Genomic DNA, 21,773 nt, shown 5'->3' on the forward strand with positions numbered 1-21,773 from the left:
CTTTGTTTCCAGCAGGAGGTGCTGATGGAGTTGGTAGGTCCGTGTGCGTGTGTCTGCAGGTAAGTCGGTCCCTGCCCTTCCAGAAGGAGTTGAGAGCACATTAAATCATTTTAGAAACTGTTCTGTTTGTTTTGCTTGATCGCTGCTGTATATGTTGAGGATCCACTGTGTGCCAGGCCCAGTGCTGTATTCTTTAAACAGTTAGGATGCGGTCCCGGGCTGTTATGCTCCCCATCCTTCAAGTCACTCAGTCTGGCGCTCTGTTAACGGTGGCCCTCGAAGACAAAGCAATGTGCGAGAAGCACATTAGCCTGATTCCTGTCAACAGCCATATAGGAAAATTTGAACATGGGTCTGCCTGGCTCCTTAGCCTGTGCTTTTTGGACAAATTATTCTAGTAAGTTGCGTTAATATTTTTAAAAATTGCACGGACTGTGATCCAGCATAAGAACCAAGTGTTTAAATTTGAATTCTGTGTATTTGAAAGTTTATCTGTCTTGGCTTTGTTAAGCTAGTCCATTTTAATGTGTAAGAACGTCTTTCTTGCGTTCGGTAAAAATATTGCATGAAGTGTAAGGAAGTGGTAACGTGATTCACATTTTATCTACTTGCTGAGTCCTGTCTGCCTAGATCAGGGTGAGTCGGTTTTAGTCGCTTCCTTTTTGCTCTCCTAACGATGATAATCATAACAGGTGTACTTGAACCAAGAGGCAAATGTCAGATGCTTTGTTAATTGCTTTATTTAATGCTTAAAACCCTAGGAGACTTGTAAACGGTGCAAATTTAGGCTCAGTGAAGTGTAGATTGTTGGAGGCCGGGGTGGCGGTCTACACATGGTACGGATAAGCCTTGAACAGCACACATATGCTGTGTGAGACCAGTATATGTGGATTTTTTTTTTTTTTTCTTATGTTGATGTTTGCACGCGAGTTGGGGAGGGGCAGAGAGAGAGGGAGACACAGAATCTGAAGCAGGCTCCAGGCTGTCAGCACAGAGCCTGATGCTGGGCTCTAACTCATGAACTAACTGAAATCATGACCTGAGCCGAAGTCTGATGCTTAAGCACGTGAGCCACCCAGGGGCCCCTATGCAGATTTTTAAAGTATGTCACTTGAGGGGTGCCTGGGAGGTTGTTGGTTGAGCGTCGGACTCTTGATTTCATCTCAGGTCATGATCTCACAGTTCATGGACTCGAGCCCCACATGTCAGGATCTGTGCTGACAGCGTGGCTCCTGCTTGGGATTCTGTGTCTCCCTCAAGATAAATACACTTAAAAAAAAAAAAAAATATATATATATATATATATATGTATGTGTGTGTATAAGTATATATAAATATATGTAAATGTATATATATAAAATATGTAAGTATATATAGGACACTTTTTTTGAGATGTGTGACATCTGTTAGCCATCTGGATATCTTTGGAAAAAGGTCTATTCATGTCTTCTGCCCGTTTGATTAGTTCTTTATAGTTTGGATACTATCCCTTTATTGGATACTATCTGTCTTTTGCAAACATCTTCTAACATTTAGTAGGTCGTCTTTTAGTTTTGTTGATTGTTTCCTTCACTGGGCAGAAGGTCTTTGTCTTGATGAGGTCCCAATAGTTCATGTTTGCTTTTGTTTCCCTGCCTTTGGAGACTCGTCTAGTAAGAAGTTGCCTGTGTTCTCTAGGATTTTGGTGGTTTCTTGTCTCACATTTAGGCTTTTCAACCATTTTGAATTTATTTCTGTATATGGTGTAAGGAAGTGGTACAGGGGGTGCCTGGGTGGCTCATTTAAGTGTCCGCCTTTGGTTAATGTCATGTTCTCACAGCTCGTTGGTTCCAGCCTGGAACCTGCTTCGAATTCTGTGTCTTCCTCTCTCTGCCCCTCCCCCACTCACGTTCTGTCTCTCTCAGAAACAAACATTAAAAAAAAAGAGGTGGTACGGTTTCATTCTCCTGCATGTCAACCATCCAGTTTTCCCGTCACTTTTTGTTGAAGAGACTTTTTTCCATTGTGTATTCTTTTCTGCTTTGCCGAAGATGAGCTGACCATATAGGTGTGGGTCCGTTTCTGGGTTTTGTAGTCTGTCAATGTCATTGATTTTTGTCTACTGTTGGCTATCAAGGATTAAGTAGGATTAGAGTATGCTGAATTGGAGAACAGAGGTATTTTCCAGGCAGAGGGAGAAATATGAAGACAAAAATGGATGAGGCATTTTTGGAAAAAGAAAGTGAATACTGAGACGAGAAACAAGGCTGGACGGGCAGGATGGGTACCAGGTTTAAGAGGACTACAGATTATGGGTTTTGCCAGCATTAATTCTGCCAATCCATGAACACAGGATACCTTTCTGTTTATGTTTTCAGTGTCTTTCCCCAGTGTCTTGTCGTCTTCAGTGTAGAAATCTTTGTGGTTTTTGATTAAATTTAATCGCAGGTACTTTGTTTTTGGTGTTATAAATATGGGATCATCTTTATTTTTCAGACGCTTTGTTGTCAGTATGTAGAAGTACTGCTTTTTGAGCATTGGTTTCTTATCTCGCAACTTTACTGTGTCCATTAGCTCTAACCGGTTTTGATGGATCTTTAGGGTTTTCTGTTTATGAGAACATGTGTGCAAATAAAGACTATTGTACTTTTGCAATTCTGATGCCTTTTCTTGCTTTTTAACTGCTCTGGCTCGAACTTCTCATCTTGTGTGCAAATAGTGATTACCCCGTCTTCTTTTTCTTTTTTGTTTACTTATTTTTGAGAGAGAGGGTGAGCAGGGAAAGGGCAGGGAGAGAGGGAGACACAGATTCTGAAACAGGCTCCAGGCTCTGAGCTGTCAGCACAGAGTCTGACATGGGGGCTCGACCTCATGAACCTCGAGATCATGACCTGAGCTGAAGTCGGACGCTTAACTGGCTAAGCTGCCCAGGTGCCCCACCCCCGTCTTCCTTGTGACCCTGAGGATAGCCTGTACGCTGTCCACGTACGATAGCGGAAGGACATTCCTCCAGATCTAATTTAAGATTTCATCGTGAACAGATGTTGAATTTTGTCAGATGCTTTTGTCTAAGAAAACCAAACCTGTATGATCGCAGTCCATCATTGTGGTGTATCACGTTGGTTACGTGCATGTGTCAGAAAAGCCTTGCATCCCAGGGATAAATCACAGGTGTCCCGGCAAATGATCCTTTAAATGGGCCGAATTCTCTTTGCTAGTTTTAAAGATTTTTGCATCTATATTCTTCAGGGACTCTGCCTTTGGGATCAGGGTAATGCTGGCTTTTTTTTTTTTTTTTAATTTTTTTTTCAACGTTTTTTATTTATTTTTGGGACAGAGAGAAACAGAGCATGAACGGGGGGGAGGGGCAGAGAGAGAGGGAGACACAGCATCAGAAACAGGCTCCAGGCTCCGAGCCATCAGCCCAGAGCCTGACGCGGGGCTCGAACTCACGGACCGCGAGATGGTGACCTGGCTGAAGTCGGACGCTTAACCGACTGCGCCACCCAGGTGCCCCAATGCTGGCTTTTTAAAATGTGTTTGTGGGGGGCACCCGGCTTGCTCAGGCAGAACAGGTGACTCGATCTTGGGGTTGTGAGTTCACGCCCCATGTTGGGCATGGAGATTTTTTTTTTTAATTTTGTTTTTCAACGTTTATTTATTTTTGGGACAGAGAGAGAGCATGAACGGGGGAAGGGCAGAGAGAGAGGGAGACACAGAATCGGAAACAGGCTCCAGGTTCTGAGCCATCAGCCCAGAGCCCGACGCGGGGCTCGAACTCACGGACCGCAAGATCGTGACCTGGCTGAAGTTGGACGCTTAACCGACTGTGCCACCCAGGTGCCCCAGGAGATTACTTTAAAAAATGAGTTTGTGGGGGCCTGGGTGGCTCAGTCGGTGAAGCATCCGACTTCGGCTCAGGTCATGATCTCACGGTTTGTGGGTTCGAGCCCCGTGTCGGGCTCTGTGCTGACAGATCAGAGCCTGGAGCCTACTTGGGATTCTGTTTCCCTCTCTCTCTGCCCCTCCCCCTTGCATGCTTTCTCAAAAATAAAGGTAAAAAAAAATTAAAAAAAAAAAAGAGTTTGTGAGTGTTCCCTCCTCTATTTTTTTGGAAGAGTTTGGGAAGGATTAGCATTATTTCTTCTTTGGTAAAATTTACCAGTGAAGCCACCTGGTCCCAGCTGTTGTTCATGGGGAGATTTTTGCCTGGTGATTCAGTCTTGGTAGGATGTATGTTTCTTATGTTTTTCTTGCTTTTAGAGCTCAGCTCCTCTGTCTGGGCAGGGACAGACCAGGCTTCCTGGACTGCTGACGGTTTTCTGTTGAGGATGCGAGTCGGGCAGAACTGTACCAGTCTGCTGCTTCTGCACGCGAGCAGGGATGCCTGTGAACTTGGGCATTGCAGGTAGGACACCGTCCGACCTCTACAGACCGAAGTGCTACCTGCCACAAGACCTCCCTTCTTTTTTTCTTTAGTGTTTATTTTTGAGAGAGAATCCCAAGCAGGCTCTGCACCAAGAGCCCAACACGGGGCTCAATCTCACAAACCGTGAGATCGTGACCCAAACTGAAAATCGAGAGTCGGATGCTCAAGTGACTGAACCACGCAGGCCCCCCCAAGCTGTCCTGTGACAGGTTCCAAGTGGTCGAGACCACAATGGGGGTCTCGTAGGTGCAGGGAGACCCCTCAGTGTATTGCTGGACTGTATACTGGGGGCAGTCATTTTTTTATTTCTAACACAAATGTACCTGTTTTTATAATTCTACCCAACTGCATAAAGCAGGGGCATGAAAGGAGAATCCGGAGCAGTCCTTCTCAGAGGTTGGTGGTCCTACGAATTTCCCAGGTGGGATCGTTAACACATTGAATCAGGATGTCTGGGTGTGGGTAAGAATTTGCACTTCTAACAGCTTTCTCAGCCAAACACACTTAAATAGTGTCTTTATTTGGGGCTTTCATTTCTCTTGAGTTTGTGGAAATGAAAGAAAACCACACACACAAACCTCTTAGATGAAGACAAAATTTTATTCTAAAAATAGATCTCAGTAACAATGAAATACCAAAAGCTTGTCATTACAAGAAAAAGAAAAAAGAGGTAAAAAATTTGCTTTAAATTTTCCTCCTCAAAAATACAAAATTCTCACTGTACTATATTGCGAACTCTCATTTATCTGTATGCAAGTTAACTTTATCCAAAGACATTTAAAGTCACAGATTGGATTCTAATGTATGTTCAAGTAAATACATTCTCCGAGAATGCAATGAAATATTTAAACATAATTGGGATATAAATTTATGCTTAGGGAAACAGTGGTTCATGTTACCACTTCCCTCTATTTTTGCAGATAACCAAAAAAAGTGACTGCACCCAAGTACTGGTATTTGAAGGTAGCAGAGAGAAAACATTACATTATTTCTATATTTAAAGGCATATAATGACCTGTAGTACTTAAAGTGGTTTCACATCTTCAAAGTGCTAGAGAAGCAAGTATCAGGGAAGACAAGGTTCGACCTCAAGTACTGAACTCTGAAGAATGCAGAAGACAAAAGGAGGAAAAGGTAAAAGGCCCCCATCACTGTATCCATCAAAGTGGTTTAAAGACCAGGTAGGCAAGTTACACAATCAGCCCACCTCTGTCCTCACCACACTACCCATGGTCACCACCTCAGCTGGCTGCACAGTGACTAGGAAGGATTGTCCTGTATCAAAATTCTTGACATTCTCTGAAGGCCAAAAGCTGGTCCCTGAAGGGCCATCCTCTTCAGTGTAGATGCACTGTCATCAGGACAGCTTAGCTTGTTGGCAGAAAGTGGTGGTACTTTACTTTGCGTAGTCACTTAGTATGACTGAAACAGCTTTTTTTCTTGTCAAAACTTGACCGTGAGTTTGGACTGCTGTAACGTAAACTCGAAAACTGAACACCCAAACATAAGTTGACTGATACTGGTGTCCCGACAATACTGTGCTTTTTCTGTTAACCTAATACAGCCTAAAGTGCCCCTCTACAGGAGAGGAGGGGCCTAAAGAATAAGAAAAGTTTCTGGTCTTAAAAATTGCTTAAGGATTTGTATTTGGAATAAAGGTTTTTTAGTATATCCCCAAATCAGATAAAATCAACAGTGCACAAAAATACAGCATCTTCTTCCTGGAGGTCAGTAGCCTGAGGGGTGCCCTCCTATCCCTGGATCGATCCACACAGCCTTCTAGAACTCTAGAGAAATCCCACAGGGGCTTATGTTAGTATGTTTACACTACATTAAACCATCCTACAACTCAACCTACAGTTAACTGGTGCGTATGAAACAGCGCAGTTTCCAGCAGTGGCAACACTCACAGTAGGAAGGTAAGCGGACGAGATCGTGAACACACTGCTACGACGTGCAGAGATGAGAGAGGGAAAAGACTAAGTGCCACAGAAGCTGTAATGATGACACAAGCTCTAACAGGGCTCAGCCACACGTTCTCGTGCTGGGGGCAGGGTGGTGCATTTTGTTTTTCACCCAAGCATGAAGCTTTAAAACTGAAGTTATGTCGGAGACCTGATTTACTCGGAATTTCTGCGGTGTGGCTTTAGAGCAGAGCCGGCTCTGGGGAGCAGTGAAGGTCTGTGTCGTCGTCAGTACGTGCCGGCACAGTGAGTTACTCCCCCGGCGTGACCAAGACCACAAGAAGGAGAACGGCACTGGTCTGTGTTTTTAGAAGTGACTGTAACCACTGCAAATGCTCATTTAAAAACCGAAACCAAACTCTATCTTCAGTAATCCTGAGGAATCTTTACATGCGTATAACGTACAATGTACTATATAAACATGATCTGCGTATACTGTTTCCAAGGAGAATCATCCAAATTCATCGATAGGGCTGTACTGATCTTCCCATTGGTGCCTGGAGTCCCTTAAATGATGGCATCGTGTTCATCGCTGTAATCAAAAGGTAAAATTGTTTTGTATTCGTGCCAAAGCTGTTTCGGTTCCTATTTTTACATAACTTCAAAGCTGCAGAATGAAAATTGTCATTTACGTGAAATTTGTTCAAGTGTCCAGTGTACCCTGGGGCGTAAGGGTTCCCATAGTGACCCTCGAATGTCTGCTCTGCCCCTTGTGGCTTCTCGGCCGATAGCCACAGAAATCTAAAACAGGCACCCTCCTTCCTTGACCATCCCCTGTGTGTCGGGTGTCACATACCTCATTTTCATGCTCCCGGAAACCCTATTTACGGACTGACTTCCTTTATTCGTTTTTGCAGAGGACCTGAAGCCAAGCAAGCACGTGGGAAGGTGCCCAGAAGTGCCGCTCCTGCACCAAACCCCACCCCTGCACGCTTCTGTCACCGCGGGTAGCCTTTTCATGCTCACTGCTACAACTGCTACGTGGGGAACGTCTCCAGTTTTGAGCGGGACAGACAAATCCAGCGTTCTGGAAGAACTCAAACTTCAGAGCAGCTCTTGGCTTCTAAATGTGCCGTCACGTAGCACTAAGAAAAAGGCGCTGTGGTCCGTGGACGGTAAGGTGCACCCTAACTTCGGAGACATGCCGTAGAGGGGGAACAAAATGAAAGCAGCGCGGACTTTCACTTGAGTCCGTGAGGTACTTTGGGGCTCTGTCAACAGACTCCAGGCACAGCCCCTCCCAGGCAGCGGTGCACGGCTGTGTATGTAAAGACTGGCTCCTACTAGCTACAGCCACATGCTGTGTGCTTAAGGCAATTTAAAACGAAAACACGGTTTGCTTCACTACTTGTAGCCTCATTTACATCAATAAACACTGATGCTGAGTGGCATTTCACGTCCTATGATCAAGACGTACCTTCTGTTTAACTGGTGAAATTTATCAAGCACACATGATAAATATTTCTAGAAACACAGAATCTGGCAAAACACCTCGATGCTCTGAAAGCAAGTTTGCTAAACCAGTTTGAGCTGGTTAAATCAGCTCCCGACGTGAAAGTCGGTGTGGGACACACGTGTATGACGAGTTAAAAAGTCGGGAAAAGTAGCCCTTCGGTGGTATTTACAGTACATTAAGAATCAAAGGAACGAATTGGCTCTTGTATTCTAGTAAGAGCGAAAAAACCCCAAAAGGGACTTAAACCCTCCAAATAATGTAAGACCCACACAGTTATGGAAAGGGTGAACGTGGTAAGAGCTCTCAACTCACTTGATGCAATGACTTAGAAAATGAGACCGTGAAGAATTTCTTTAAAACCAGGTTTCTACCAAGGATGTTCCCTTAGTGCTACTGACGAGCACCAGCCACACCCTCCTGGTACGGTCACAGGGGTGAGGGAAGAGGGAGACCGTCAGGAAGCGGGACATTTGTACCGGCACGTGCATCCATTTTTTGTTTGCAAGTACAATTCATAAATCTGTGGCCCCCTTTCGGTACTTTGTCACGATCGTGAAAGAAATACAGAAATCCTATCAAAACTCACATGGTTCTGTACCGAATGCCTCTTCGTGAATAGTACGTTTTGCATCCGAAGTACAGAATCGACAGAACTCCCAGGGTTAATACGATGCCACCGAGAAAGCTGCCAATATCAAATTTCGATCCTGGGTTTTCTTTAGAATTGATAGTTGCTGTGACTAGGAAAAAAGAAAAGTAGGCTTTAGTGGTTTTTAAAAAACATTACAAAAAGCTGCCACTCGAATTTCTATCCAAAGAAGCAGAGCCGGGGGAGGAGCTCCCCAGCCGGCCTCCTGCCTGGTGGCCCCGGGGCCCCTCCAGCAGTTGCAGCGCTTCCCCCTGCCCCTCCCCCACCTGAGGGTGTTTGTGCTGGGGACCACAGCCTCGGGCAGCACCCTCTGGGACTGTTTCCTTACTCCCTTGTCCCAGGAAGAATCTCTGGACCGCTGGACCGCCCGTCTGAACGAGGGCGTCTAACAGAAGTTCTCCGTTCGATAAATAGACTGTTGTATCACATCGAGGACCCTGGTGACATTACAGCGGATTTCAGAACACAAACTGCAGGAATAAGGCTTTAGGGTAGAAAATACAGAAATCTGCGGCAGACACGACGAAGCCTGCCGTTTGTGCTGGCCTTCAAGTGGACCTGAACTTGGAAAACCTTGAAGGGACGATGCCAAGGTTCTGAGCTCGTGGTTTCACGTTCCATCTTAAGTCCAAGCACGAAGCGTGCTGGCGGACACCATGTGTGTGGCCGCGCCCGTGACACCCAGGAGCCAACACCACCGTGAGCACGCTGTGGGGGTGGAGGCCCCACCCAGGCGCGCATGAGGGGCCCAGACAACCACGCGAAGGACCATCCGGGTAGGACTTCCTCCTCCAGTCACATGGCCTGGTTCAGGGGAAACCCGCTTCCTACGGGGACAAGGTTGGCGGCACACGCACCGGTGATTGCTGTACACGATACGGTCATCCGCACTCCCGCCAGAACGGAGCCCCGCGAGTGCGGCATCTGACACCGGCTTTGAGCACGGAAGGGGCTCAGCTCCCATACGTACTTGTCACGGGTGAAGGCACAGAGGTGGCCGAACGGTTGTGGGCCGTGCTCGCGGTGGACGGCGTCTGGGACGCGCTGTGGGAGACGTGGGTGGTGGAGGTCGTATTCGGGGAGGCCCCCTGTGTTGTGAATCCGCGTGCTGCTGTGGGCGTCGAGGTGCTGACAGCGTGTGTCCTGAGGACTTGGGACAGGGCGGACGTGAGGGCTTTCGTCGTGTTGGGGGGCGCACCCGTGTGGCTGGAGGTCACCGTGGTGGCGTTGCCTGCGAGAATGAGACACATGAACATGACACAGGGCCCTCATCTCTGGGAAGGGAGTTGACGGGAGGACGGAGCCGGCGCGGGTGGTGGGTGGCCGGGAGTGTGCACCCCATGCCACCTGGCCAGCCGGTGAGCCTGTCAGGTGTGACGCCCCCGCCCCCCCCCCCCCCCCCGCGGGCGTGGCCGTCGGGACGACCTCCCACAGCTGGAGGCTCCAGACACCCCTCAATCCCGGAGACCCCTGTTCGCGCCTGGGGCGGAGGCCTTCACGGGGACGATTCGGACCCGTGCGCACCGAGCACGTGCCCCGGGTCCCCGCCCCGGCGACGGCAGCGCCAGCTCACCCCACACGCACGCTGCCGGGGACAGAGACATTCCGTCCTCTCTCCGCCCCTTCGCACGGCCGTGCTCATCTCCGCCTGTTCCCTGTCCGCGGGCTCACCCGCGGCGCTGCCGTCCCACGGGGCCTGTCTCCTCCTCTCGGCCGGCACTCGCACGCTCCTCCCCGGGGAGAGCGACTCAGGCCCGGGGTGTCGCGCTCCGTCACTGCTGGAGGGGACTGCCGCCGACAGGAACATCCTTGCCTCCAGTCCGCTGGACTTCTTCTTCGAAGACTTCCGGACACGCCAGGCTCGCGTGTCTACCGGCTTCCCGGTACCTCCCCCGGGCGCGGGTCCCTACTGTGCGCTCTCGTCCGCGCCGTGTGACTCCATTTTTTTAACAAGGCCCAAGGAACACTGCTGTGCTATGCAGACCGGTGAACCAGTAAATTCTCATGATTCCGAGCAGAGGACACAAGTGGCAAGAACCTGAGCTACTGTGGGTGCTCTGTGCTCAGACGACACGCTTCAGGACGGACACGCTCCCTTTTGTTCTAAACCGGTGCGTGCTATCGCGGTGGATTCGACACGGGGAAGAGCTCGAGTTTCTATCGCATTTTCAGCCCAGCACCATCTGTGCGCAGTCCACCAGGACGCGCGGTGCGACCCGCGCTCCTGCCCCGCCCCTGCCCCGAGACCTGGCCCCTCGCTGCGCCAGGTCACCCCAGCAAAGACGGAGCCGCGACGGCTTAGTCTTTCCAAGCGAGAAAACCCAACCGTGTTCGAGAAACGAGCAGCTGAACATTTCTACAAATGGACACGACAGGCCCCTAGGCTTTTTAACTGTCCTGATGCCCACGAGCGTCACCGTGATCCCAGGAGGCCGGCGAGGTGCTCCCGTCCAGTGACACTACGCCCTCGTGCGCCCATGTGCACTCGCGGGTCTTCCGGCCCCCGAGGGACAGAAGCTGTGCGGGTGTGGGTGGCACCCGGGGCAGGACAGGGGCTCGCAAGGTCCAGGGCTCCGGGCACAGAGCAAGTCCCGGGACGCAGCACACTGCACGGAGCACGCACTCTTACTGCGTTTCCAAGTTGCCGAAAACAAATCTTCGAGGTCGTCATCACAAGGCAAAACCCCGTGACTGCGCTCGGCGCCTAAAGCTCAGACTTCCTGTGGGGATGGCTCTGCAAAAACGCACAGCTGCTGGCGCACAGCCGGGACCGGATCTCAATAAAAGCGCCGAAACAAGACGCCGTCGAGGCACAAACGGTCGTCACGGGAGGGTGCGTGTGCCCGTCCGCTCGTCCCTCTGCTCAGGAAGGAGCAGACGAGAACGCCACCCCAGCTTCAGACCAAGCAGGAGAGCCTTCGGGGGAGCAGCCCCTGGACTTGAGGGGACACAGAGACTGAGTGACTCTGGCCTGACGAGGGCCCGGTCCCGGCGGTGAAGCTTAGAAAGCGGAGCTGGGTGTAGACTGTTCACACTGACAGCAAAGGCGGTATTTCCCACGACCCCGGTCTGGCCCGCACCCCTGCCCCATGCAGCCCCCAGGCCCTGCACAGTATACACAGCTCGCTCCCCCCACCCCCCACCCCCCACCCGGCTGCACCTGCCCCACTCGACTGCCTTGTGGCAACACTCCGAAGAGGGAGGAGGGTGACCAGCAGGGAGGACACAGGACCTGGGCCACGGGTGTGTGGAGTCCGAGTCGGGAGGAGTCGGGCCCCAGCCGGGGGAGGCCCAGGAGTCCACCTCGGCCGGAAGCAGGCATCCCGGCCTCCTAGCCCACCAGCGTCCAGTCCTGCGATGTGAGGACGACCAGAGCACAGCAGCCGTCTATGTCCCCTCCCCACCTCCAGCCCCGATGCTGCCTTGGCCCAGCCTGGCAGAGGGGGTTAAGCCCTAGGTTCGGATGACCACGGCTTCATCATCTTAGGATTATTCTGGAAGGCAGAGGCACCCGAGGTCCAAGTCAGCGCTCAATGGATACAGCTGTGGGGGAAGGGCGTGTTCGACTCATGCCAGCTGCTGCTCCGTGGGGCGGGCCCAACTCAAAGGGACACCCTCACCCCAGGACCGCAGGATGTCCCACACACTGGCACACAGGATCCTTACGTGGGATCGAGTCACAATGAGGTCACTGGGAGGGATCTCATAAAAGGAGATTCACCCTCTTGCCTCTAGAAAACACGGTGCCACACAAGGCTCTACGAGAGGCAACAGAGATAATTTAGGTTGAGCAAGCAGCACAGTGCCTGTTACAGAGGGAACATCAGTGAGTCATTATTCCTTTTATTTTCATTTTGAGAGAGAGAGAGAGAGAGAGAGAGCAGGGGAGGGAGGGGCAGAGGGAGAGGAAAACAGAGAATCCCAAGCAGGCTCCTCGCTGACAGCACAAAGTTCCACGCGGGGCTTGAACTCACAACTAGATCATGACCTGAGCCGAAATCAAGAATCAGACACTTGACTGAGCTCCCCCTCCCCCAGTTGCACCAATTTTTACCCTTTTTTGAGCATGAGCTTCATGAGCTGTATGTATTTCCTGCACTGAGCTGCACCGTCACATCCCCTGTCCCCATGGTCACCACCAACGCCATCTGAACATCATCATATCAAAGAGGGTGCCGGGGTTCTTCAGTTCATCGAGACAATTACCCAGGACAATAATGTGAAACCAGGCCAGTGTCCAGGACCACTGACAACAGGGACACCGCGTCCACCGTCTGGATTTACTTGGCTGTCTCCTTACGGCTCTGCTCAAGCCACTTCCCTCACTCCTGCAGCCTTGGGTCCAAGGGTATAGCTAGGTGCCATGTTTTCCCTTTAACCTAACAATTTCAAGGTTGAGGGTGACCATGTGTTTTCATCAGGGCATCAAATACACACTTAAAGTGCAGTGGAAAATACACATGAAGACTTTACAATCACATTTAGTTTTAAATGGGACACTAGTGCCTTTTCACTTCGTGTCTCTGAGTGGAGCTCACCCAAAGACAAGGACTGAAAGTGAAGGGATGGGAAAAGGTATTCCGTGCAAATGGAAACTAGAAGAAAGCTGGGGTAACCACACTTAAATCAGATAAAACAGACTTTATTATTATTATTTTTTAATTTTAAGTAGCCTCCATATCCAATGTGGGGCTTGAACTTACAACTCTGAGATTAAGAGTCACATGCCCTACACACTAAGCCACTTGGGTGCCCCCAAAATGGACTTTAAAACAAACAATGTAATAAGACAAAAAAGGGCACTGAATAAAGATGTCAATTCAACAAGAGAATAAGATATTTGTGTGTATTTAATGTACCCAACATAGAGGAGTGAAATGTATAAAGCGGCCATTAATAGACCAAAAGGGAGTAAGAAAACCAATGAGAGCAACCCTATAGTCAGATCAACTAGGCAGGGAAATAAGAAAAATATTGACCTTAAACAATGTTAGACCAGGTGGACTTCACAGATAGACACATTCTTCTCAAGTGCACGTGGGACGTTCCCCAGAATAGATACTATGTTAGGCCACAAAACAAGTCTTATTAAAAAAAAAAAAAAAAAACCACAACAAAACATACCAAGCATATCAGCCACAACAGTATGCAACTAGAAATCAATTAGGAGAAAACTTGAAAATTCACGACTACGTGAAGTTTAAGCGACATGCTACTCAACAACGCTTCAAAGAAGAAATCAAAAGGGAAATCAAAGTATACCTGAAGACAAATGAAAATGCAAGTACGACACACCAAAACGAATGGGATACAGCAACAAGGGCTCTATAAGGAAAATTTACAGAGATGAACGTCTACTCAAGAGACAAAGTTCCAAAAGCAACAACCTACCATTATAGCTCAAGGTGAAGAAAGGAAGCAACGAAGATCACAGCGGAAATAAAAATGGGAGAGAATGAAAAGCCCAGTGAAACAAAGAACTGATTCTTTGAAAGGATGAACACAATTAACAAACTTTTAGCTACAATCACCTAGACAGAAAGGACTGAAATAAAATCAGAAATCAAAGAGATACACGGATACCACAAAATCAGCAAGAACCGTAAGAGACTGCCAGGAGCAATTATCTGCCAAAAAAATCGGTCAACCTACAATAAACGGATAAGTTCCTAAAAACACACAACTTTCTAAGACGAAAGCATGAGAAGATAAGAGAATCTGAACAGACCAGACCAGACCTATCACTACTAAGGAGATCCAATCAGTAAAGAAAACCTCCCAACAAACCACAGTCCAGGGCCAGACGCTTCACAGGCTGAGTTCTGCTCAACATTCAAAGAAATAACAACACTCCTTCTCAAACACTTTCGGAAATATAAGAGAAGGGGATACTTCTCAACACGTTTTACCAGGCCGGCATTACCCAGATCCCCAGACCAGATCAGGATGCCACAAGCAAAGAGATGTAATACCATTATCTCTGATGAAAATAAATGCAAAGATCTCCAACAAAGTATTAGCGACCCATATTCATCAATATATTAAAAGGATCCTACACCATGATCAAGTGGGATTTTTCCCAAGGATGCAAGGGATGCTTCAGCATCTCTGAATCAATTATACACCACATGAACAAAATAAAGGTTAGAAATTTGTTAATGATAAAAACTCTCAAAAAAGTGGGTACAGAGGGAACATAACTCACACAATAAAGTCCATATGCAACAAACCCAGAGCAAACTTCATACTCTATGAAAACTTCTATAAGCTCAGGAACAAGACAAGGATGCCCCTCTTGCCACTTTTATTCAACTAGCCAGAGCCATTAGGCAGAAAAATAAAAGGCAAATTGGCAAAGAAAAAGTAAAACTGTCGCCATCTACAGATGGCATATTACATACAGAAAACCCTAAAGACACCACCAAAACAAGTGTTGGAACTAATAAACAAATTCAGTTAAGTTGCAGGATACAGACATCACTGTGCAAAATCGGCAGCATTTCTAAACACTGACCAAGAACCTGCAAAAAGGCAAGTTAAAAAAACAATTGTAGTTACAACTGCATCAAGAAAATAAAATACCCAGGAATAAATGTAACCAGGAAGGTGAATGACAGTAAACTGTAAAACACTGATAAAAGAAACTGAAGGTGACGCCAATAAATGGGAAAACTATTCCATGCTCATGTATTGGAAGAATTACTATCGCTACAAAATCCATTCTGCCCGGGGCGCCTGGGTGGCGCAGTCGGTTAGGCGTCCGACTTCAGCCAGGTCACGATCTCGCGGTCCGTGAGTTTGAGCCCCGCGTCAGGCTCTGGGCTGATGGCTCAGAGCCTGGAGCCTGCTTCGGATCCTGTGTCTCCCTCTCTCTCTCTCTCTCTGTCCCAAAAATAAATAAACGTTGAAAAAAAAAATTAAAAAAAAAAAAAAGGTGCCTGAAGAAATGTCAGGCATCATTATTAAAAATCCATTCTGCCCAAAGCTGTCTATAACCCAATGCAGTCCCAATCAAAATTCCAATGCCATGTTTCACACAAAGAGGAAATCCGTAAGTTTATATGGAATCAACAAAAGACCTCAAGTAGCCCAAGTAATCTGGACAAAAAAGAACAAAGCTGGAGACATCAATTTCAAACTGTACTACAAATCTGTACTGATCCAGGCAGCATGTATTGCCATAAAAACAGACATCTAGATCAAGAGAACAGAAGAGCCCCAATAAACCCATACACCTGTGGTCAATTTCTAACAAAAGATCAAAAAATATACCATGGGGAAAACAGCGTCTTCCCCAAATGACGCCGGGTGAGCGGAAACACCGGCTTACACCACACATACAAATTAACGTGAAATGGATTAAGGACTTAAATGTTAAGACTTAAGCCACAAACTCCTAGCAGAAAACATAGGCAGTACACTCCTTGACGTCAGCCATAGCTATTGTTTTTTTTGATCGGGTACCAAAAGCAAAGGCAACAAAAAAGCAAAAAATAAACAAATGGGACACGGAACTAAAAAGATTCTGCGCAGCAAAGCAAACCGTCAACAAAATGAAAAGGCAACCTATGGAATGAGAGAAGATATTTGCAAATCACTGCATAAGGGGTTAATATTCAAAATACATAAAGAAGTCATTCAACTCAACAGCAAAAGAAAAACAATCCAATTAAAAAAAAAAACAGGTAGAGGATCTGAAGAGAAATTTTCCCACAGACATGAAGATGGCCACCAGACATGAAAAAAATGCTCAACGTCACTCATCGTCAGGGAAATACAAATCAAAACCCAAATGAGATACCCCCTCACCCCTGTCAGAATGGCTCACATTAACAACATAAACAACAGGTGTTAGCGAGGGTGTGGCTGAAGGGGAACCGTCTTAAACCATTCGTGGGAATGCAAACTGGTGTAGTTGTTCTGGAAAACAATATGGAGGTTCCTCCAAATATTAAAAATAGAAATACCAGGGGCACCTGGGTGGCTCAGTCAGTTGAGCATCCGACTTTGGCTCAGGTCACGATCACACGGTTCACGAGTTTGAGCCCCACATCAAGGTTCTCTGCTGAGAGCGCAGAGCCCGCTTCGGATCCTCTCTCCCTCTCCCTCTCTCTCAAAAATCAACAAACATAAAAAAATAAAAAATAGAAATACTATATGATCCAGAAATTCCATTTCTGATTACCCTAAGATAACAAAAACACTAATGTAAAAATGTATATACACTCCCATATTTATTGCAGCATTACCTACAATAGTCAGGATATGGAGGCAACCTAAGTGTTGACAAGTAAAAAGATAAATATGACGTGGTGTACGTATACAATGGAATACTATTCAGTGATTAAAAAAAAAATCTTGCCATTTGGGACGATGTGGATGGGCCTTAAGGGTACTTTGCTATATGAAATAATTCAGAGAAAGACAAATACTGTATGATTTTCACTTATATATGGAATTAAAAAAATTAAGCTCATAGACACGATACATTGGTGGTTCTAAGACGTGGGGTGGGGTTGGGGAGGGAAGGGGAGCAAAATGAATCTAGAGGGTCAAAGGTACAAACTTCCAGTTATAAAGTCAGTCAGTCAAGGGAATGTGAAGCACAGCAGGGTGACCATACTTAATAATACCAAATTGCATACTTGAAACATGCTAAGAGTACATCTTAAGAAAGTTTCTTCTTATGATGCCAACTTCTAACTATGTATGGTGGCAAAGGTTAACCAGACTCACTGCGATCATTTCGCCATGCAAATATCGAGTCATTATATGTTGTACATCTGTAATTAAATGTTCACCAATTATACTCAAAAAACAGTGCTGAAACTATAAATAATCATATGCAATAGTGTTTAAGACAAAAGTCATAACCAGAAACGTTTTAAGAAAGGACATTTCACAGGGGGCCTGGGTGGCTCAGCTGGTTAAGTGTTCGGCTCTCGACTTCGGCTCAGGTCATGATCTTGTGGTTTGTGGGTTCGAGCTCATGCTGGGCTTTTTACTGAGTGTGGAGCCTGCCCGGGATTTTCTCTCTGCCCCTCCCCTGCTCACGCTGTCTCTCTCTCAAAACAAATGAACATTTAAAAAGAGAGAGAGAGGGGCGCCTTGGGTGGCTCAGTCAGTTGAACATCCAACCTCGGCTCAGGTCATGATCTCACAGTCTGTGAGTTCGAGCCCCGCGTCAGGCTCTGTGCTGACAGGTCAGAGCCTGGAGCATCCTTCCGATTCTGTGTCTCCCTCTCTCTGTGCCCCTCCCCTGCTCATGCTCTGTCTCCGTCTCAAAAAATAAAAACATTAAAAAAAAACTAAAAAAAAAAAAAGAGAGAGAGAGAGAGAGGAATGTGCCGCTTAAATCCATCTACCAGAAAGGAATCTAGGTTCGCACAGACTTCTGACGTGGTCAGCCTGGCAAACACACACCACCCCTTCCTGGGATGCAGACAGAGGTTTCCCTGGGAGGAAAGGTAAAGAACTCCTGAAGGCCAGAGTCCAAAGTCTACTTTCTTTTTTTTTTTTAATTTTTTTTTTTTAACGTTTATTTATTATTGAAAGACAGAGTCAGAGCGTAAGCAGGGGAGGGGCAGAGAGAGAGGGAGACACAGAATCCGAAGCAGGCTCCAGGCTCCGAGCTGTCAGCACAGAGTCCGACGCGGGGCTCGAACTCACAGATCATGACCTGAGCGAAGTCGGATGCTCAACCGACTGAGCCACCCAGGCGTCCCAAACTCTACTTTCAGAGGCTCCCTTCAAGGGACAGCTTGTGCACATGGAGAGCGAACCCAGGAGCACCCAGCTTGGCCCCAGCTCTGCTGAAACCGGCATCTCGAGGTGGCTCTTCCATGTACGGGTTCCATTCTAAGTTCATGCATTCTGGGACTTCTTCAGCGTTCACGCTCACCGTTCTTAAAAATTAAAGTACACATCTCACTTTCTTAAAAAAACCCACTGATCATCCATTCGTTGCTACATGATTCGAACCACCCCCGGATTCACTCAACATCGAGCACCCTGTGTGCCAGGCTCTGAGATACAGTACCGAGTACACCTCCCAGCCCTCAAGTACCCGTCTAGGGGGAGGAAAGCGGCGACAGATCAGCCTTGCACGGCGAGCCCTAAACACGGATGAGCAAAGTGCTGGGTGAGGCCGAATTCACTTAAACCCACCAATTATTTGAGTCTACAAATCTGGCGTAATTTATCCTGGAGTAAATACACACACTTGCTGCCCGTTTACAGACGACGCGCTGTTACCAATGATGTGAGGAGAAAGCACTCCAAGGGCATCCAAGCTGCTGTGGCGCAGGGGACGTGCACGGCCTAGAGTTCAAGTGTGGCACGGGCGACTCATGCCACAGAGGGCGGACGCGGTGAGGACGGAAGGAAGCTCACGCGCGAAGGCAGGAGGAGCGTGGCGAGGAGGGGTGCCGCCGGGGGGCGACGCGCCACAGGGTCACCCGCGTGCGGGGCGGCGTGAGAAGACAGCGGGTGCGCGTGGACTCACGAGGACTCCCCAGCGGTAGCACACGTGCCTCCGCGACGAGCTCTTCCCGCGCCCCCCCCCTTCCAGCTTGCAGGGGGACTGGGCGGGGGGGGGGGGGGCACACAGGCCAGGCTGAGCGGGAGGCCAGGACCCACCACAGGGACCTGAGCTACGCGAGGCAGTGCCAACGCCTGGAGTGAGGGGCTGGGCGACGAGGGCTGGGGAGGAGTGAGTGGCTGCAGCCCCCCCGGCCGCCAGCGCTCCCCGACGTGGCGCCCTGCCGCTCGCTCGCCGCGATTTCGCTCGCCACGATTTCGACGACGTGAATTCCCCGTCAAAGACCCCAGGCGCGAGGATCGGCAAGGCCCGATTCGCGGGCCTTCGTGAGTCAAGTTGTTTTGGAACGTGGCCACTTGCCTCCCTGCGGTCCACGCCGCTGCCATGTGGGGGCGGAGCGGGGCTGGGAGAGAGGCCACGTGGCTCTTCGTGACAGAAACTCTGGCGGTCTGTCGGGTGTTAGTCTGTAAAGGCTCACAGAGGAGTTCAGGGTCACCACGCTGTCCCTCAGGCACCAGGCGCACACGGCTTACGGGAGCGGGACCCCAGAACCGCCCGGGACGAGCTGCTCGCACGCTGTACGTCTGGGCCCCTCGACGTGTAGACTTGGTGCGCAGCAGGGGCTGTACGTCCGGCCGGGGGTCCCCCCGGACCCAGCTGCCCGGGGAGGAGCCCGGGAGACGCGGGCACATCAGCTGGTACACGGGGCGCACGCAGAGAGAGAGATGGCTCTGCTCTCACGACGGCTCACGGGCAGGTGCTCACCGGGGCAGAACCGCCGCGGAAGGACAGAAGGACGCCGGCCGCCTACGAGGCGCCCTCACCTGCTTACCGTAACAGGAAGGGCGCCCCCAGTCCTCCTACGAGCCCAGATGAGGAAGAAACAAGTTAAACGGAGACCAGAGGTGGGGACGGGCAAGAGGCAGGCCTGTTTGCCTCAACGGCACGCTCTGGTGGGAGCCAGGAGACGGCCTCCGAGTCTGCCTCCCGTGTTAGTGCGGAGACTAAGCCAGCACCTCGGGTGGCTCAGCCCGGAGCGTCCCTCCTCGCCGACGTCATACGATCTGTCAGCGGTCCGCACGGTTCCCGCCACGGGTGATGACCACGGTCGAGGAGGAACAGTGCTTGAGGTCTGTCTCCTCGTGGGCGAAAACCTTCATGGGAAAGGCCTCTAAGAAACGGGCCCGCATTTTATCGCCATCTTTTTAAATGTTTGTTTATTTTGGGGCGGAGGGCCAGACAGAGAGACACAGGCTTTGACTCAGGCTCCAGGCTGAGCTTCAGCACAGAGTCCGACGTGGGGCTCGAACTCACAAACCGTGAGACCATGAGCTGAGCCGAAGGCGGATTCTTGACTGAGCCACGCAGGCGCCCCGACACGGGCACACACTTTAGATGGACTCTACTTCGTGAAAGTAAAGGTCTATAATTTAGAGAAGTGTTGCTCTTTTAAAAGCCGGGGTGCACAGTGATCCAAGACCAGCCACACCCACCAAGAGACAAGGCAGCCGCGCCCCCCTCCGCAGTTGTGAGAGGGACACACACAGGACTTCCCTACGAAGATGAGGTTTGACATCCAGCACCTCATGAAAGAGCCTGGGACCCAGACACGACCGTCCTGTGCTGCCGGTGAACACGTCCACGTGTTCAGAAGCGTCCACACCACCCTGGGTTAGCCCCTGGCTGTGGATGTTCCAGCAAGTTCCAGCGGAAGGGCTCAGCCAGGCTTCCGAGCCGAGCTCTTCTCCACAGGCTGCCGGAGGAAGCCAGGTCCCCGAGCCTGTGGCTCCGAGCCCCCTCTCGCTCCAGGGGCCGCCCACGTTCCTGCAGCCCCTCTGCCTTCAAAGCCAGCATCAGCATGTCCGCCAGGCGCCTGCCATCTCCCCACCCCCCTGCCGCCGGCCACAGACACCTGGTGGCTTTATTCCCCCTGCCGCCGGCCACAGAGACCTGGTGGCTTTAGGTCAGGCCCACCTGACCAGGGGCAGAAAGGTCAACGGATTGGTAACCCTAATCGCATCTGCAAGATCCTTTTTTCCACGGGAATGAGGGCTCACCGTCCCCGAAGAGAAGGAATTACACGGTGTGAGCGGCCCTGGGGATCATCTACAACTGTGCCCACCACAGGGTTCTGAGAAAGGCGATCTCGATTGTCAGTCTGGCGGAACGACATCCCGGCTGTAGGAGGCGACACGGCGCGGCATCCACAGACTCTCCCAGCGCACAGCAGTCAGGCCGACGGAGCCCCCGCCCACGCTGGGCACTAGACGTCTTCCAGAAGGCCTGCAACGGAGGAAGAGCGTGCTTCCTCACGTCGCGAGCAACCACTTACTGGCTGCCCGCAGCTTAGCCTGAAACCAGGAGACCCTGCCCCTCGTGCGCTTGGGCGCGGGATTAATGCAAGGGTGTAAGCACGACAGCCCCCGCCGGAGGCTGGGGTGGGGCTGGGGCTGGACACGGGGCTGGGGCTGTCCAGTGCCATCCACCATCGCAGCCTCAACCCTCCTCCCCCTCCCCTGACGACCGTTGTGTCCAGTCCCCAGAGAGTCGCCGCTCACCTCCCCTTTCTGTCCATTCCATCCCCGCACGTCAACAGAGGGGCTCGACGGGGCTCCATTAGTAGAGGAGGGGACAGATTCAGGAGTAGAGCCGTTCATCCAAAAACAGAATTCCACTTATTTACGAACAGAAGTTAGCAGCACAGAGTAGAAGCATTTGGTATAAAGACAGGCCGCTTTGCTGGTACTCCCACTTCA

At 49.7% G+C, this 21,773-nt stretch overlaps 1 protein-coding gene across 1 annotated transcript in view; it reads right to left on the reverse strand.

Annotated features, from left to right (window-relative positions):
- Positions 1-4,989: 4,989 nt before the first annotated feature.
- TMEM123 (transmembrane protein 123) overlaps positions 4,990-21,773 on the reverse strand; it is a 56,987-nt gene continuing 40,203 nt past the window's right edge. The window contains exons 3-5 of the mRNA XM_047878213.1: positions 9,448-9,708; positions 8,415-8,568; positions 4,990-6,904 (exon numbers count right to left, since the gene is read on the reverse strand). Coding sequence (XP_047734169.1) covers positions 6,880-6,904; positions 8,415-8,568; positions 9,448-9,708 — 440 coding nt within the window. The 3' untranslated portion in view covers positions 4,990-6,879. The remainder of the gene's footprint in view (positions 6,905-8,414; positions 8,569-9,447; positions 9,709-21,773) is intronic.

The sequence above is a fragment of the Prionailurus viverrinus genome, chromosome D1 (genome assembly GCF_022837055.1).
Source record: "Prionailurus viverrinus isolate Anna chromosome D1, UM_Priviv_1.0, whole genome shotgun sequence".
NCBI classification, from domain to species: Eukaryota; Metazoa; Chordata; class Mammalia; order Carnivora; family Felidae; genus Prionailurus; species Prionailurus viverrinus.